The 18,107-nt window shown below is 46.0% G+C and overlaps 1 protein-coding gene and 1 long non-coding RNA gene across 7 annotated transcripts in view; one reads left to right on the forward strand and one right to left on the reverse strand.

Annotated features, from left to right (window-relative positions):
- Positions 1-15,541, reverse strand: part of ntn4 (netrin 4) — a 21,703-nt gene extending 6,162 nt beyond the window's left edge. For all 6 annotated transcript variants that reach the window (XR_014599138.1, XR_014599139.1, XR_014599140.1 and 3 more), the window contains exons 1-5: positions 15,166-15,541; positions 13,310-13,863; positions 7,953-8,231; positions 3,997-4,123; positions 3,293-3,478 (exon numbers count right to left, since the gene is read on the reverse strand). Coding sequence is in view for 1 of the 6 variants with exons in the window: in XM_084038634.1 (XP_083894760.1) it covers positions 3,293-3,478; positions 3,997-4,123; positions 7,953-8,231; positions 13,310-13,863; positions 15,166-15,211 (1,192 nt within the window). In the remaining 5 variants the exon portion in view is untranslated. The remainder of the gene's footprint in view (positions 1-3,292; positions 3,479-3,996; positions 4,124-7,952; positions 8,232-13,309; positions 13,864-15,165) is intronic.
- Positions 4,042-9,634, forward strand: LOC311032034. The gene is made up of 3 exons (XR_014599144.1): positions 4,042-4,174; positions 8,607-8,699; positions 8,920-9,634. It is a non-coding gene; the product is annotated as an uncharacterized lncRNA (long non-coding RNA).
- Positions 15,542-18,107: the final 2,566 nt, after the last annotated feature.

The raw sequence follows: 18,107 nt of genomic DNA on the forward strand, positions 1-18,107 counted from the left end.
TTTCTCAAACCAAAGCTTAAAGTTATGTTAATTTGACTCCTCAAACAGGACTCCTCAGACAGGAAGCTACATAACGCATTCACAAGATTGCACGTTTTTTTTAAAAAACACCATGATGGCTGAGATTAAAAGTAAATTCTTGACCTTGGAAACGGCAATTGTCAAAACAATCTCACAACAAGGTCCATTTAGTGGCTTTTGTGGAGCTTTCAGATTTTCTCTGAAGATTGAGAGACCAGCTGGGATCGGCTCCAGCCCCCCCCGCGACCCTGAATACAGGATAAGCGGTACAAAATGGATGGATGGATGGATGGATTGAGAGACCTTTTTTACAGCATGATGTAATTTTAAAGATACAGTAATGTCACCTGATTAAACCTCTGCAATTAAAGTGTCCATGGCAGCTCGAATGCACACAAATATTTACATTTCAAGTATTCCTGAAGTGTTACGACGGAGAAATGTTTAGAAAATCCTATTTAATGTTTGACATATTGATAGATTGCATTATGAAGTCACTTGGGTGAACAGTAGCCCATTTACACACATGGATAAATGGTAGCAGGGACTTGAAGTTTATCACTTTCAACTCTGTGTTTGGTCTCTACCAGCTCCAAAATAGGTTTCTTAGGTTACCAGGGTGCCACCAGACTTATTAAGTCACATTAACTTTATAATTATTGAAATAACTGATAAAGTAAAAAAAAAAAACATCTCTTCTTCCAACCTCTCTGTTGTTAGAGATTGAATCTCTTTGTCTTTTGGACAAAACAAGACATATGAAGATATCACCTTGGATGTCTGACATCTTATAGATAAAAGAATAAACAAACGATTTATTCATAATGGAATATTTGTTAGTTGCAGCTGTGTGTGGCTGTTCGACAATTAATAATAATAAAAATACTTTTATGTCATATTTTCCTCAATAAAAAAGGAGCAGGAACGACACGTTTCCCACGTTTGACTTCCCAAATTAGAGTCGAAGCGTGACGGCGTCTTCAGCCCGTGAGGTCCACGTAAACCTCTCTGAGCTCCGAAACAGATGGTTTATCAGACGACTCGGCCGGGAAAACCAAGATAAGGTATCAGACTGAACTGTGCATCAATAAAATCATAAAGACATCACAACATTTAGACTTTATAGACGTATAAAAACTGGACGCACCGACGATTACGAGACAAGAATGTTGTGTACGTGTGCATCGGAGCCTTATCGCACTATTGTTAAGTGAGCAGCCTCCACACATTAATAATTAACCGAGCGCCACCTCCGTACCGTGTAAAGCCCAAACACGTGTGCCCATGTGTTTGGTAAGCGCGTGTGTTTACATATCTGGTGAGAATTTATGAGCATTTGAAAGAGGTCACTACACAAGGACTGCTTTGTGTAAATATGTGTATGTAAGAGAGCTGCAGGAGCGCAGACAATGAAAACTTCATGAGACATGACAAGACACCTGCCTGAGCAGCCAGTGTAGACAACAACCCAACACACACACACATTAACACACACTGTAACTTTCCCCCCGCTAAAGAGTTTTGGTGTGTACAAGCTTGACAGGAGTGTTTTCTTTCCAGGGCCCCTCGGAGCCTGGTATGAAAAAAATGTTCCTCACGACGGAGGGAAATTCCTCCATTGTCAGCGGGATTTCACAACCTGTACCTTTGTCTCGGGGGTTCTCCAAAGCATGCCGTAGCTCCTTTTTTCTATCAATCAGCTGTCAAAACTGAGGAGCATTAGCCCTACATAGTTACAACCACAGGTGAGTTTTTAAGGTGCAAAAAAACCCCCCAAAAAACCTTAAGACACCCAATCCCTGAAATCAAAACCTTATAACGCGTCTGTTTTCAAGAAAAAATGGTTGCATCAGTTTTTTTTATGATTTTATCGGAGAGGTGCACATACCTAAACTTTATGGACTTAAATTGGCATGGGCAACAGACTAAATTATAGGTAATAAACTAATAAAATAATAGGATGAGGTCGTATCATCTTGGCATACATCTACTCCAATAGAAGATCCTGAATGAATGCTAATAAAGACGCCTCATATACTCTGAAAACCACCCGAGGGGAAACACTTGGTGCCATTATATGCAACTAAGGACTGAAATGCTACCAGGTTAACTCCCATAATGATAGATGAAGCTAGCTGTTAGCGAATGCTTGTATTTCTGTTGGATGGATCCTGTGATATAAGAACATTAAATAAAATGTGCATGACACCCCAACTCTGACTGATTTCTCCAATGTGTTTTTGAATGGTTTGACAGTTCATCTCAACACACACATCCCCGTACTGCTATCTTTGTGAGGTCACTCATTGACATAATGCATTCCCTAGCCCCTTAACCTCAACTCAATGCCTGATCCCAAAACCAAACCTAATTCTAACCCGAACCTTAAGACCCCGTCGAGACACTCAAACAGGCCTTTGACGGTCCGCCCCAAAGTGAGGAGGGGACAAAGTGTCCTCCACTCCGGCAGTCTGAAATGCAAATTGGTCCTCGGCGAGGACGCCGTACAAGTACGAACACACGAGTAGTCGTGTGAGTCCGGCATACCTGCAGGTCTGAGCTCACTGGGTCAAATCTGACACATAATCAGACGGGGAATGTAGCCGCTGCCGTGTGTTTATGGATGACTATCGCGTGTTTACTTAAGACTCGTCTCATCACCGGAGGGCAGCACGCCGCTCAGACACACACACACACACAGAACCCTCACGCCCTACTACCAATGATTACCCCGAAGCTACTCAAGCTCTGAGTCACACATGAAAAATGGCAAAACAAGCCCCAGATGGACACGCAGGGGTTTATGTGTTGAGCTTTGAGTCAAAACGTAGGAATGCCACCATCTGATGATTAACTACGGTGGAAGCGTCGGATGGATTGTGAGTCGTCTGCTGTCTCTCTCTCTCTCTCTCTCTCTCTCACACACACACACACACACACACACACACACACACACAGGGCCAGGTGCCCATCAGGTATCAGCGTTATCCAACACGTCCCGGCTTGCGTTCTCAGTTCTCGGCATTCCTTGCGAGACGCCGTGCCAGTCTGCATGAGGTTAATGTTATGATTCATGCCAGCAACATTTGGTCAACAATGACATGATTAATTATGCTTTATGAAATGTTACAGTGTGTTTGACACTTTGCGGTTTGCAAAAAGAAAAACAGTAGGGTCAGCATGTTGGGGCCAAACTGATCTGAAGAACCACAATTCTGACTGTCATGTTCAACGTGTTCCGTAAGACGTTAGCGGCGTGTTTGTGTCTTACGTTTGCAGGAGTCGGGGGCCGTCGGCGGTCTCTGAGGGTCTCTGTAGAAGCCGGCTTTGCATTTCTGACACTGACGGCCTTCGGTGTTGTGCAGACAGTCGCAAACGCCTCCGCTGCGCTGGCCGGACTCACGCCAGGCCGTCCAATCAAAACGGCAGCTCTGAGCGTGGCCGTTACACTTGCACTCTGGTGGGAGGGAGGAAACCAACACGAGCTGTCAGTCAACATAGTACTCAAATAAAAGTATCAAAGTTGAAATGTAGCTCTGACAAGTTTCTCATACTTTTTATCCACAACGTATTGGTAGTTTGTGAGTGGGCTGAGGATTGTTAGAACATGCTGAACATGCAGATCAATGGCAGAGGAGTGGATTATGCTGCAGGGCTGATTTTGTGGACGTTTTGAGGCGTTGCTGTGTCTCTGAGCCTCAACTGTTAACATTGGGAAGAAGAGCTGCTGTCTTTCATGGAGGAGCCACATTTTTTAGGTGGAGTATTCCTTTACTAGAAAAACAGCTGCCATTACAGCTCTGACTTTTAAAATGAGATTGATGTAAATTTGTTGCACGTTAAAAACCCCACATGACACTTAATCAACCTTGATGAGATGCTTTGCATTTCTCCAGGCGGTTGCTCTCTTTGCAGACTCAGTGGTAAACCGTGGCGACTGTTTATTAGACTATAAGTTCTCGTGGTTCGACTCACTCCGACATTCCTGCGGAGCGCCCGTCAGACCGTCGGCGGGCTGCCACGGCCGGTCGTTGTAGAGAGGAGTGCAGCGCTCGCAGTGATCACCTGCCGTGTTGTGTCTGCACACACACTTCCCATGGACCTGAGGGACAAAGACGACAGAGCTCATTAGCAACGAGCAAAAAAGACAGAGGTAGGTAGAGACGGAGGGACGGGAGGAACAAAGAGGTCAGTGTGATGGAGAGGAACGTTTCCCATGTGAGGCGAGCATGTTGGAGGCTCCTTTTAGACTCGACACTCGCCATTTCTTCATCCCTCTTTCCTGTTCTGCCTCTCTCTCTCTCATCAGAAAATTAGTGAATGGAGATTGATTGTTGGGCTTCATCACTGGAAACGAACGGGCCTCTGGTCTGAAAAGCCTGTGTGTGTGTGTGTGTGTATGTGTGTGTGTGTGTGTGTCTATGAGGAGAGTGCAAGTATGCAGCGCTGAGAGCACAATAACAATCTCCTTGTCATTCCTCTGAGCTGGAATGCCATGCATGCTGGATAATGATTGAAGGAGAGGAGGGGGGGGGGGGGGGGGGGGGCATCTGAGGAAGCTCTTTATTTGTTTGCGTTACACCGTGCAACTGTAATGTAGGACACACACACACACACACACACACACACACACACACAGTTATACAACAATCGTAGAGGTAGACACACGATTCAACATAGACAATAACTGCAAATGCACAAAAACGCACATAACTGGTTGCGTTTGTTTCCCACGGTGTGTGATGTCTCCCATTCACACACGAACACACGGTACCAAGAATAGACTTAAACACAGCCACATGCTATAGAATGGAGCCAGCGTGTTCTCTGACCCCAGATCAGTGCTGCGATGGGGAGGCGAACACGCGCACACATGACTGGTTTTACACCATTTCAATCACGCTAATAGGGGGGAAGCAATTGAGAGGTCCAGGCAAATAGGAGTCAGAAGATCTAATGACACATATCGCAAAAAAAATGGAAAAAAAAGACGTAATTAATGGAAACGAGGGGCGAGAAATGAGGGAGAAAACAACCGAAATGGGAACAGGGCAGCAGCAGCTGGCTCGGGTCCAGACAGCTGGTATTTCAACCCATTTCACATGTTTACCATACCGTGATACGGGACAATTAACACATGTACACACTGAGAGCTGCACACACGCGATCATGTAAACTCCAACACACACAGGACACAGCAGGGACGGACTGATGTGTGATGCCAATGATATCAGTACATGAAACGGCATGTTTTACACACAATTACAGCTGAAAGCATTCGATCCTGCAGCTGGTATCGTATAGTAGATTCACCAAAACTTTATCTACAGTTTCTTTCCCAAATACCAATTCTTAATTTACAACAACTGTTACATATTATTTCAAATATAACGACCCTGAAAATATGATGGATGATGCTTGTAAAAACAAGTCTCAAGAGTCTTTGGCTTCTACCATTTAAGCATCTCCAGTGTTTAAGCCGGCACACACATGTCTCCCCTTTATATGTAACACTCAAACTATCGCTAAAATAATACAATATTGTTAATGCTCTGATATGTTCTGTGTTGTTGTTTGAAACTTGAAAAGAGTGGAGGTAAAAGAAGATGAAAGAGGAGAATACAGGAGGAAATGTAAGTTAAAGGAATGAAAAGAAAGAGAGTAGAGAAAGATTTAGAGGCAGTTAGATTGTGAAAAAGAGAAAACACACTTCTAATTGGACTAATTGCTGCTAACGCTCCACTAGTTGTCCTGGATGTCATTATGTGTGTGTGTGTGTGTGTGTGTGTGTGTGTGTGTGTGTGTGTGTGTGTGTGTGTGTGAGTGGGTGACTGCTGGCTTTGTGGCTAATTAACGGAGAGTGTAATCACCCTGAACCACAAAAAGAAGCCCATGTGGGAGACAGAAGCATAAAAAACAACCCAACAACAACAAACAAACTGGTCCTTTCGTCTGCACTCACAGTGTCTGAGCAGTAATGACTCGACCAATCAGAGCGTCACGTTCATTGCTGATTACAGCACACACACACACACACGCAACGATCAAATGCAACGATACACATGAATGCAGCAGTGACATTAATCCAAAACATCATCAATAAAAGGAAAACACTGCCAGGGAACATTTTACTGCACTATCAGTACATTTACTGATAATAATACTGATAAAATTTACGAAAAATAAAAAATTAAGTTGCGTAATGTATTGTAGTGGTGTATTTCCTCAGTGTACTAGTACTTTTACTTCAGTAAAGGAATACTTCCATCACTGCACACGCCCTTCCCTTCCCTTCCCTTCCCTAATCTCGGCCCTCATCTCCCATCTTGCGCTGCTCTGCTTGTTTGGGTTTTGCCAGTAACGGCGGCTCTGGTTTGAAACAGAGACACAAAACAAACTGCTGATAAAACTGCTGGAAAAGTCGCTTACATAACTTCCGTGTGTTTACCGAACGCTACCCGCATGGCACGCGGCAGAACGCCGCTCCGATGACCTGAGGCGATGTTGTGAGGGATTTACTGTTCAAACTTGAAGTCTTGCCTGCTGTTGGATGAGAAATCAATATCTGCCACGAATGTAAGCATTAAAATGCCTTCATATTATTATTATATAATTTATTACTTTGGAGTTTTACAGCCCTGCTGTCTTAAAACCGTTTCAAAGGATTTTCTCCCCTCAAAGGAAGAAAATCCTGATGAAAACATTGGAATTTCTTGGCATGAAAAACGGTCCGATTTGAAGACTGTGTGCGATAAATCGTCTCTCAGCGGCTTCATTACAAAAACGCTGGCATCGGAAAAGAAAACACAGGAATAGCCTCGTTCATTTATCACGCGTAACGCCAAACATTTCATCCGCTTCACGTCAGGATGAAATAAGAGTTTTTCAGTTGCATGTCAGGATGCAATTTAATGATCTGATAAGTTACAGCCAGTTATGCACACATGCTTTTTCATACATTAATATGATGTGGAATTGAACAGAGAGAGACATCTCAGTCCAGAAATATCACAGATATGTGCGATAAGCGTGTTTTCCAACTGTAAAAAGTCCATGCCAGCGCATATCTTGGTTTTCCCGGGTGTTTGCGTATGTTTCCTACTGTGTATATTGACGAAGTACTACTGTTTATCATTTGATTGTCTTTGCTTGTGTGAGTTGTTAAGGAAACTCCTCGTTGACCCTCACTTTCCCGTCGAGCCTCGCTGATTGCAGCGGGCTGTTTGTGCAGATGGTCGTGATAGGAGCGTAAACTCCAAAACACTTCAGGAAAAACACCGAAGCGGTCGCGTCCGTTCACACCTTTATCAGCCGCACCAACACCCCCATTTAACCACGTGCATCAATATCTACATCTCTCGGGTTTGTTATGAACGAGGAAACCGAGCTGTTTATCTGAGCCGACGGAGCCAGAAGTACAGAGGAAGCAGGGGAGAGAGAGGCGATCCCTCCCTCGCCACTTGAGTCCGTTATTAGGACGACTGCCAACACAAAGGGAACGGGCTGTTTAGACTGTGAGCCTCATAATCGTCCTGAACAAGTGAGAAGCCGTGGAGCGTGATTACTGCATGAGAAAGTCTTTCATAGTAAACAAAACGCACTCTAAAGACGCATTAAACGTTCATTTTCATTAACATTAACATTTTTCTTCAGTTCTTACCTTTCACAATAAAAGCCCTAGACATATTCAACTGTCTACCAGTAGAAACTCACATTCAGTCAGCAAACTCAATAGAATAGCTTACAGTAGCTTAGGCTGCACAATCATTTAGCTCAGAAAGACCAGACTACTGTCCTGGGTGAACAGGATCCTGGTAGGATCAGACTTGGTGCAAAATATTTGTGTTGTGTCTTGTCTTGTCGTTCATTGGTAACACCCCTGGTTTATAAAAGGCCTTTATACACATAACAACGCCCTGGTCCTGTCTTACCACGTGGTTGGTGCGGTCTCTGATGGGCTGGTACCCCGGTGCAGGAACACACTGCTCGGCGTGTCCGCTACAGAAGCAGCTTCCCTTCACGATCAGGTCGTAGATGGCAAAGTGCCGGGCGGGAACAGCTTCGTGTGCCGAGGCGAGGTCTTTGGCCTGGCAGGGACACGGCTGCTGCCTGAGCAGTCGGATTCGGACGTTGGTCACCCTCAGCTGCTGCTGGCCCTCCATCCCAAACGGATCCAGGGACTCCCACTTTGGGAGGGTCCGGTATATCACCTGTTAGTCAGAGAGAGATCCGCCGTCACATTTCATAATCATTAAAGTCAGTGTTCATTTTTAAGAGGCTTAATATTTCCCAGGCAGCACAAGACGCAGCAGAAACCTGTAATTCAGTGACTCTTGACTTGGCTCACTAGGATCTGACCTAAAATAGGTCATTCTTGAGACATGCATCATTTCAAGTGAGGTGATGAGAATGTGCCACACGCTATATTCGTTCTTGGACTGTTGGACAAGAACTTTTCTTTGTACTTGCAGCTTGTGGCGGCTGGTCATTATTAATTCCTGCCTTTTGAGGATCGTGAAGATATAATTATTTTGTTCGGTTTTATGGTTTTTCTCCTCCTTGGTTCACTTTTCCTTTAAATGCAGAAACGTGTAATAAAATTCTTCACAGCAGTTGAGAGAAGATGGGACGCTGTTCTCTCCCGAAGCCCCACTTCATGATTTAGAGGGATTAGACGGGTGAGTTCAATGGCACAATCCGGTTCATTGATGCTTCCCATGTCACTACCCAGGTCACGTTAACAGGGATTTGTTTTGGTATCATTTGTGCACCAAACTATGACCTCGCACCCCGCCGTCATCGACTACGACTTCACGTGACCAAGGGGGTGCTGGGTGTCCTTAAAGGGGTGACCTAACCTTTCTCCCTCTCTCCCCTTCTCTCCCCCTCCCTGTCTAGTCCCTGGACATCCTTCAAATCCAAGATCCCTTTATAGGCTGCTTGCCATTTCCATGGCTACTGCTGCCACTAGCAACCAACAGTACCGCTGTTGTCAGGGTGAAAAAGTGGTGTCTGCACCAACTCTGGCTGTGAAAGAAATGTGCGTGTCTGCAGTTTGTGTCGATGCAAAGTGTGTGTCGTTGTCAATGGCCGCCATTGATATCATTGGACGAGTAGTGTGTGTTTATGTGTGTGTGCGTTTTATTTGGTCGAAGCAAGATGCAAGCAAAAGGCCCCCATGTGGCTCCCTCATTGGCTGGATGGCTGGCCGAGAGTGTGATGGGAGGAGCACCGTTAATTTCTCTGTTGTTGGAAAAGGTCGCGGGGTCACGGCATTGTGGTCCACAATTAAGAGAACACGACAAATAGGACGAGGGGCGCCGGTCTGCGGGAGAGCATGGAGAGCAGGGCCAAACAAAGACGGGGACGGAGATCCAGCTTCACATAACTCAAGGCCGGACAAAAGGCCCGCGACAGCCCGGTGACACCACAGCAACACCAGCACACACACACAACCACACTGGCATGCACATAGACATTAGTGTCACACTTTCCTTTACACAACACACATTCCACACACGGCCTTCTTGGAGCTTTTACAACACAATGATGCCTCAAAGTTTTCCTGTGAATGTGGGTTCAAAATATTAGTGTTCGCCAATACGCTGATGATACCCACGTTTACGTTTATCTGAACCCTGAGCAGAGGTAAGGCTCCCCATAAGTTGTACGCAATATAGGAATTTATCAGAGTGTATTATGATTTAAAAAACAATAATGTAACTGTAATTCCCTTTTAAACTATTTGAAATGGCTACCGTGCACATTCAGCTGTTAATTTGTGTTGCCTTTGCCTTTCGTTGCTTCCCTTTTTCATACGTGAAGCAAGATGACATGTTTTTCACTGTAAACTACGATAAACACTGTGTTCTTGTAGCAGAAACCTGGTGAGATGTATCGAGTGATGGACGCATAGAGTTTTTGACCACCATGTTGACAAGCGAGCACAGAAAAGAAGCAGACTTTGCAAACGTTTGATGGAAAAAGGAAATACTTTCACTGTGCTTGTTGTGCCTCAGGGATACACATTGTGTTTCTGTGAGAAACAGTTACTACAAACACTTATACTGGCATTTGTTTATGATAAAACTCCACAGGGAACCTTTAACTTGTAATTGTAATTACACGTGCCGAATGAAGCACATCTGCTAGTCTAAACTGTCACTGCTGTGTGTCGAATGTGTAATCTGAGACCATTCGCTCTACAGAGGATATTAATCATTGCTATAATTATGGAAGTTGAAAACAGCCGTCCCAGGGTCTTGAAAGTTTTCTACCTGCCGTCAGAAATATGCAACAGATTTCAGGCCAAAGGAGCCACGTTTTAAACGCTGCCGACCTGCATCCTGAGGCAGTGGGTTCACTGTGGGCCATGTGTCCACTTCAGGCTGGAAAAGTAAAGTAAGTCTGGCTTCAACAGGCGTAATTCCATCAAAGCAATGTGGACTGTAATCTGGTAAACAGGCACAATGGGCATTGATGGAAGGAGAAAGACGGAGAGGGAAGCTGAGAGGGGGGATGGGTGTCTAGCCAACAGTACCAACATCCATCAGAGCAAAGGCACTTCCTTCCCAGCAGACAGACGGAGAGCCGACTGTATGTGTTTATCTGAAAGGGCACGGACAAGTGTGTGTGTGTGTGTGTGTGTGTGTGTGTGTGTGTGTGTGTGTGTGAGGAACAGTGGAAAAGGGAGAGAATATGTGCATTGGCTGGTCTGCCTCGCTCTCTTCCCTAAGGAGGTCAGTCTCTACAACAAACACTCACATTCTTCCTGCCCAGCTGACCTCATAAATAAGACAAGAAACTCAGCACTCTCTCTCTCTCTCTCTCTCTCTCACACACACACACACATGCACACACACACACACCACCTTTTCCCCACATTACAGGTGAACAGGAAAAGCTTTCAGCACAAGAGATGACATGCTTTTTTGTTTGCTGTAGCAGAAAGACGAGAAGCGGAGGTTACCTTCCATGCGTTAGCCTGAGCCAACGGCAACCAGGCAAACTTAAAACCAGGTCATGAGTCAGGTGAAATGCCTTATTTACCTGGCTTTAATATCTCAGTGTTTGACTATTTGTCTTCCTCTGTGACAGTGGAGGGCTGAACACTTTAGAAGGTTGCATGACATCACAAGGCTGCAACTACAAGACTCTTCTCATTACTTCGTCAATTAATCAATTAGCTGTTCAGCGTATTATATGTTGACATATGTCCATGTTCGAAAATGGCGACGGTGCAAAATCAAAAGATATTCCATTTTCATTGAGATAAATGATTGAAACAGTTCCGAACGTATTTCTTTTGTCAACTCTGCAGTAAGTCATAGCAAGTTTGAGTTAAATTAAGTTATTTTTGTTTAAAAAAAACACATTAATTATTGTGTTTTCTGAAAGGCTTATTTCATAAACACTTTGTCATTAATTCCATTGATCAATAATTAGAGGTTAATTTCCATGTTCATATTAATTCGTCATTACAACTGAGCAAGCTGTCCACCACAACATTTCAAAAGACCAACAATCAATTAAAAAAAACTAAATGACATTTACCCTGAATAGATGTAATTCTGGGGGTTAATATATAATAATGGAGCTGTATATTAATGCTCATATTACAGGAGATGGAGAACTACATCCCTAAAACACGTACTCACACATGGTGCACAGTGTCATCACCTTTCACAGGCCACCGACGCTTTAACTCTCATTACAGGTGACGTACGTTCACTACAAAAAACACACAGAAGCCCAAAGAATGCGAACAGCTGAGCAGCAGCAGCTGCTGGTCTGTCAGAGCGCGACTTGACCTCTTTTAACCTCGGGGTCATCGCTCGAGGGGTTAGAGGTCGAAGGTCACGCTCCCAGCACAGGTGGCTGAGACACGCGGAAACCGATATGTGAAGCACCGAATCGGAGAGGCAGCCAGCGGGGGAGAAGAGGCTGTGATTTTTCACACCTCCGTGCACTCAAGGTGGAGAGAGAAATCATGTAGTGGATGCACACGCACTAACCGAGAAAGACAGCAGGAGTACATAAAGAAAGATTTACGATACAGCGGCAGAGTAAGGCCACAACAGCTGAATACGTGGAAGGAGTCGTAGCGAGTCGCTCAATGGGGGCATGAACACGCGTTGTGTATGCGAGCGCTGCAGGGAGTCCGGAGCAGCACCACGCTCGGCATGCGCCTCCACGCACATCTGCAGAGCAGCTCCCGACACACACTGCTTCAATTAAACATCAATGGACTTCAGGAAGCCCTCTCATGCTACAGTCAAAGCACGCCTGTTAAACACTCACTCATGCGCGCACACACACACACACACACACACACACACACACACACACACACACACACACACACACACACACACACACACACACACACACACACACACACACACACACACACACACACACACACACACACACACACACACAGCTTCCCCCACCTGGCTGAGCTCTGCTTTCATTCTGCTCGGTCGTATGACCGTACGACTCTCGCATGTTGCGTGACTCACTGCAGACAGGACTGAATTAGTTCCAGCAGGATGAGTCGCAACACTCGCTTGTTGAGTAAAGGAATCGGAGCACTGTCCGCGCTGTGATTCACGCGCACGTCATGTGAGATGACGTGACTCCATTAACGATTCATTCAGAGAGGAGGAAGGGCGGGAAACTCTCCGTCGACCCCCTCCAGCGCTTCACTGCAGGTGTTGCTCACTCTCCTTTCCACCTGCGTCAACCTGCTCTGTGGGCGACCTGACGGTGTTTGGATTGGGAGAAATGGAGGGAATTCAACCAGGACTTGATACAAATCTGATCATTCAAAGCATTCTGGCAGGTAGTCAGAATGTTGTCACCGCGGTCAAATATATTCAGGAAGAAACCTGTGTGAAACTCTTGTTATTATACAAGTTAGAATTACTTTACATCTAGTTGAGATTAAATATGTCACTCATTACTTTTATTTCCAACAAACTTTCTCTCTTTTAGTTTGAGTTACAATCCATAAAACCTACAGTACCTTATTTTTTTGGCCACTTGGGGGCGCTATCTGAGGAAAACATCTGGCTCTGTGCTAGTTGCTAACTTTTTTCTGTCTGTGGGTTGGTGCTGGGAAAACAGCTGCTCCTGTTGCTGGAAATGCGGCTGTGGCGAGAATGAACCAAACAATGAGCTCAGATGCTTTGTTCGCTGCTGGGAATTTGATCCAGCGTGAAAATAATGAATAGAGCCGTTTTAATGGACAGATGTGAATGTGTGATGTGAACGGCTCCCTCCTCACCTCTCCACGGTTGCAGGGATAAGCCCCGGAGTATTTGGAGGTGCAGGTGGCGCCGTCCCGGCCCACGCCTGCCTTTCCCTCCTCCATCCCGAAGGCGGCGCTGCAATTGCCGGCGTAGTACTGCAGCATCTTCCACGTCCTCCCAAAGTCCTGCGAGCGCTCCAAGGTCATGGCGGCGGGCCTCGGCGAGCGGAACACGACGATGAGGTGCGTGAAGTAGAACTCCGCCTCCAGGTCCAGCTGCACTGTCTCAGACTCCGCCCCCTCCGCCGACTGCCACCAGGTGTTGGGGTGGCGGAAGGACGAGTCGGACATGGCGCCCGCCAGGTGGGACAGGAGGGGCAGGCCGGCGTTGCACTTGGCGCACTTGGCGGCGCTGCAGGCCAGGTTGGCGTCGGGGTCGGCGTAGGAGCAGTAGAGCTCCGTGCCGTTGTTGCCGCAGACGGTCTGCGTCAGGACGCGGCGCCCCAGGGCCAGGTTCCCCATGCGGGGGTTGCAGGCCCGGCTCTCGCAGCGAGGAGCCACGCCTGCACGAAACACCTCCACCGACAGCCCTGCATGGACGGAGACAAGGAGGGGTGACATGTGGACTTGGCAAACACAAGGTGACATAACAGCTTTCTAGAAAAGAAGGAAAAAGAAAGAAGGGGAAGGTGTCGGGTGGGTGTGGCACCCGTCCTCCATTCTACACCTCCTATTTGTCCATTTTACAATGCGTGTCTCTGCATTCACCTCTGCACAATGAAGATGCATGAAGCTTTTAAGCAAGTCACTATTTGGCACATTTAGATACCATTAGAGATAACCGAGAAAGTGTCTTTGTTGTCTTTTTTAACTCCAGAAGTCCAGGTTTTAAGATGAAGAGCAATCCAAAATGCAACAAACCCTATTTCAAAAGCCATATCTAAACCAAAAAATGCCAATATAACAACATCTCTTCCCATCTAATCTGATCATTGTGTAATAATTGACCGTATTAAGCAATAACCATGCCTTGTTAGTCAGCGTTCCATGCCCCACTTTGACCCTCCAGCTAATACTTCCATTCTGGGGCAGGTTGGTGTTTGGTGGGAGAGTTTTGGTAACAAGAGTGTGTGTGAGAGTGAGTGGGCGAGCTGAGAATAAGAGTGACTCACTCAGTGTGTACAAAAGCAAACTGATTTACCTCGATGGGAAATGTTATGCAAAAGGGATAATAGAGGCATTGTGCACCTGCCTGCCGCAGACAGCAGCCAGCGTGGACTCTAACACAGACGAAGTTTGGCAGCTCGGCGAGGATGAGCAGCATTCAGACGCCTCCCAGATGCTTCCAAAGCCCCCCCGAGGGCCACAGTGTCATCTTCCAACGGGGATTTATTATCTAAAACCTGGAGCTCGCTTTGTTTCTCAATGTCAGTGACTTCACAGAGAGACTCGCATGAAACCTCAGGGCCTGGATCGCAGAACTCTTGCAACGAGGAATCTTTTTCTGGAGGGATGTTCTTTGTTAGAGTGGAGTTCATGCTGAATTACATAACTGTCTGTATGTGGGGAGGTCATGGGGGGGGGGGGGGGGGGGGGGGGAGACTGGGACCTTTAGGATGAATAATCAAATCCTTTCATGCTCATTCATGGGACATAAACCAACATAACAGCGTAGATTGGGTGGAATTAACCTTTAAAGTGTACAACTGATCTAAAGAGATACATCACAACTCTTACATTTAAATACCAAACTTCCATCTAAATCTGATCCCCTCCTGTTCTGTGATCCCAGAGCTTAATACGGATCTTTCTCCCTGCGCATTGTTGCACCGGAGACAAAAAGGCGGACAATAGGATGTTGTGATGTAAAAAAAACACACACACACACTAACCTGCGTCTGACAACACGGCCAGGCTGATGGCAAACAAAAGCAACATCGCTCCGCGTTCAGAGGAGTAATCCGAAATGTGTGAGAGGAGTTCTTGTTTGCGAAGATTTCATCCGCGGTGGCGAAGACAAGTGCGCAGGTTCAGATCCGGTGTGGACTTTCTCTTTCACTCAGCCGCGATCCAATAAGCCGATAATAAGTGGCGAGGCAGCAGCAGCAGCATGATCCCGGACGGTGCGCGGCGTCCCGCGGAGACAGGAGAAGCGCGGAGATGCCCAGCTCGTCTGCTGCTGCGTCGGGAGCTGCGGCGTGTTTCATTTCCCCGCAGTGTGCGCCCAATGCCCGCTCTGCCCCGCAGATCTATTTCTAAGGAGCGCGGAGACGCGGAGAGGTGGTGTAGTGACAGCGGCGGCGGCGGCGGAGCCGGCTCCGCCTCTCCTCCGCATTTCTCTCTCATTTAAAGGAACATTCCAGTTTGACACGGATGGAGAGCGCGACCTGCTCCTCGCGCACCAGGGTCCACGAGGAACCTGCAGGGGGTCCGCGTGAGGAGTTCAGGGGTCACTAGGGATAAAGGTGTCTATCGAGATGTATTTCTACTTAAGTAAAAGTACAGTATGAAGTACTGCATTGCAAGTACAAATCATGCATTTAAAGTTCCACTGAAGTATTTGCAACAAAATCTACATAAATGATGGAAGATGCTCATTTTTTATAAACTGATCATATGTTTTATATGCAAAATGCTCATTTTAAATCCACCTCTTAGTCTAATATGTAGAGAAGTAATGAGCACAATATTTGCCTCTCATGTAAAGTAGAAGTATAAAGTATCTTAAAATGGAAATATTCAAGTATCACAAAGTACAAATACCCTTAAAGTTGTAATGTAGCTGGTTGAATAAATGTACCAAGTAGGGACGATAAAGGATTGTATCGCAATTTATGAGTGTTCCAGCATTTTAATGTTAAATGTTGAGGTGCTACATTATTTTTTGCTCATTTTATAAGCTGATTATGTTTATCTATGTTAGTTAATCTTCGGTGTGACAGCTGGTCAATAAATGTAGTAGAAACAAAAAGAAACTATAAATATATATTGAAGTAGTTCCCAGCTCTGCCACGTTAATACCAGGTGACCAGGACGGGAGTGTGGGACCCCTGTAGACCACGTGGAGTCTGATGAAAAGCCGATGTGGGGCATAAATGAGTGCTCATATCCGCATTTCTGACTAATTGGCCTTGGATGGGGAAAGTGATGCTGCTGCTGACGCACGTCAGATTGCACTGATTGGTTGCCCGGCTGCAGCCTTTGTTGACAACATTGTTGATGTCCGTACAGAACCGGTGAAATATGCACCAACGCATTGCAAGCTTTTTCATTCCAGCTCTGCTCTCCACATGCCCGTCTCCTCCCAACAATGGCTGCTTAATAGCCCGTAAAAAGGAGAGCGGAGCAGGATGAAGGCGTCCACATTTGAAAATGTTGCTTTACCACAACTTGAATTGTGGGTCGTGACAAAACTTCAGCTCGTGTTGCAGCCTGCATGCGCAGCATGAGGCTGCAGTGTGCCCCCCTGTGCTCAGCAACGGTACAAGAAAAATGATGTTGGAAAGCGGTTCTTTTCCTCTCCGGCCCATTTGGGTCAAGCTCCACTGAACACAGCATGGCTTTGGCTTCTCTGTCTGCTGTGTAATCGGACCATGACCTGCTTTCTGTGCATCTGACCCGTGTCCAATAAGCAGTGAGCCAAATGAAACTATCTCACCTGTTCACTTTGTTCTGTCTGTCCTGCTCCACTCATCGGTGCGGCTCTTTGTGAGGAAAGAGACTCAGATCTTTCTCAGGGATTCAAACAGTCTCTGTGCTGAGCTCAGCTGCCTTTAGCTTAGCATGCAGACTTCTCATCTAACTGTTGGAAAGAAGGCGAATAAGCCACGTCTTTACTAAACTGTCCAACAGTGGCCTTTTGCACACCGCCGGTGAGGTTTGTGAGTCCCATGCTTTACATGCAGTTCATCTGCTCCAGCAGCTTTCAGTGTTAACCCTCGTCTCTCTGCTCTCCTCTGCAGACTTCAAAGGGCTGTGTGGCATCAGACTGGAATGATCCGACTGGCCTCTCCAACACAGTCTCCCTCCAAATGTTCATACCAACAAGTAAAAGGCTTTGTATGTGGTTCTGGTCAGTTCCTGTCTCAGTGTGGTCGCATTGCATCACTGTGTACACATGTTTGTCTCAATGGTTGCTTTTCATCCCTTTGTGGTAACGTTTTGTGTCTTTGTGGATGCTCTTCATCTCTTCACAATCTCTATTTGTGGTCACATTTCATCTCTTTGTGTGTGTGCCGTGTTTGTTTTGTGCCTATTTGTCATTTTGCATCTCATTGTGGTTGTTTTGAGTGTCTTAATAGAGGAACTTCTTCGCCATGGGCTTGTTTTGTGTTTCTGTGGTTGTTTTGTGTCTCTTTATGGACGTTTTCCCATGTCTTAGTGATGATTTGTGGATGTTTTATCATCTCTTTGTGGTCATTTTGTGGCCAGTGCCATCCCTGACCATCGCTCCGGCCGTGCCCCTGCTCTCAGCATGCACTCACACACATTGTTATCATGCCATACCTAACACGGTGACTGACTGACGGATTGGTTAATTACACGGGGGCCAACTCAAAAGGGGAGAGAAGAAAAATAGGCTAAATGATGTAAGGACGTGAGTATGTCAAACATGCAAAGAAAGCTCCAGTGCATTTTCAGAGGAATTTTCTGAGAGAACCCAGCCCTTCACTGTAGGAAGTCAGATGTTAGTTTATTCAAAGTATCAGGTTTGAACTTGTTGGATGCTTTAGTAACAGTTGAATGCTTCAACACAGTAAAATGAGTGAAATCTTCAGACTGATTGTGCCTGGAGAGAAATAGCTGCCCAGACAGAGAGTCAGCACGACCCAGA

Source organism: Eutrigla gurnardus, assembly GCF_963514095.1.
Source record: "Eutrigla gurnardus genome assembly, chromosome: 21".
NCBI lineage: Eukaryota > Metazoa > Chordata > Actinopteri > Perciformes > Triglidae > Eutrigla > Eutrigla gurnardus.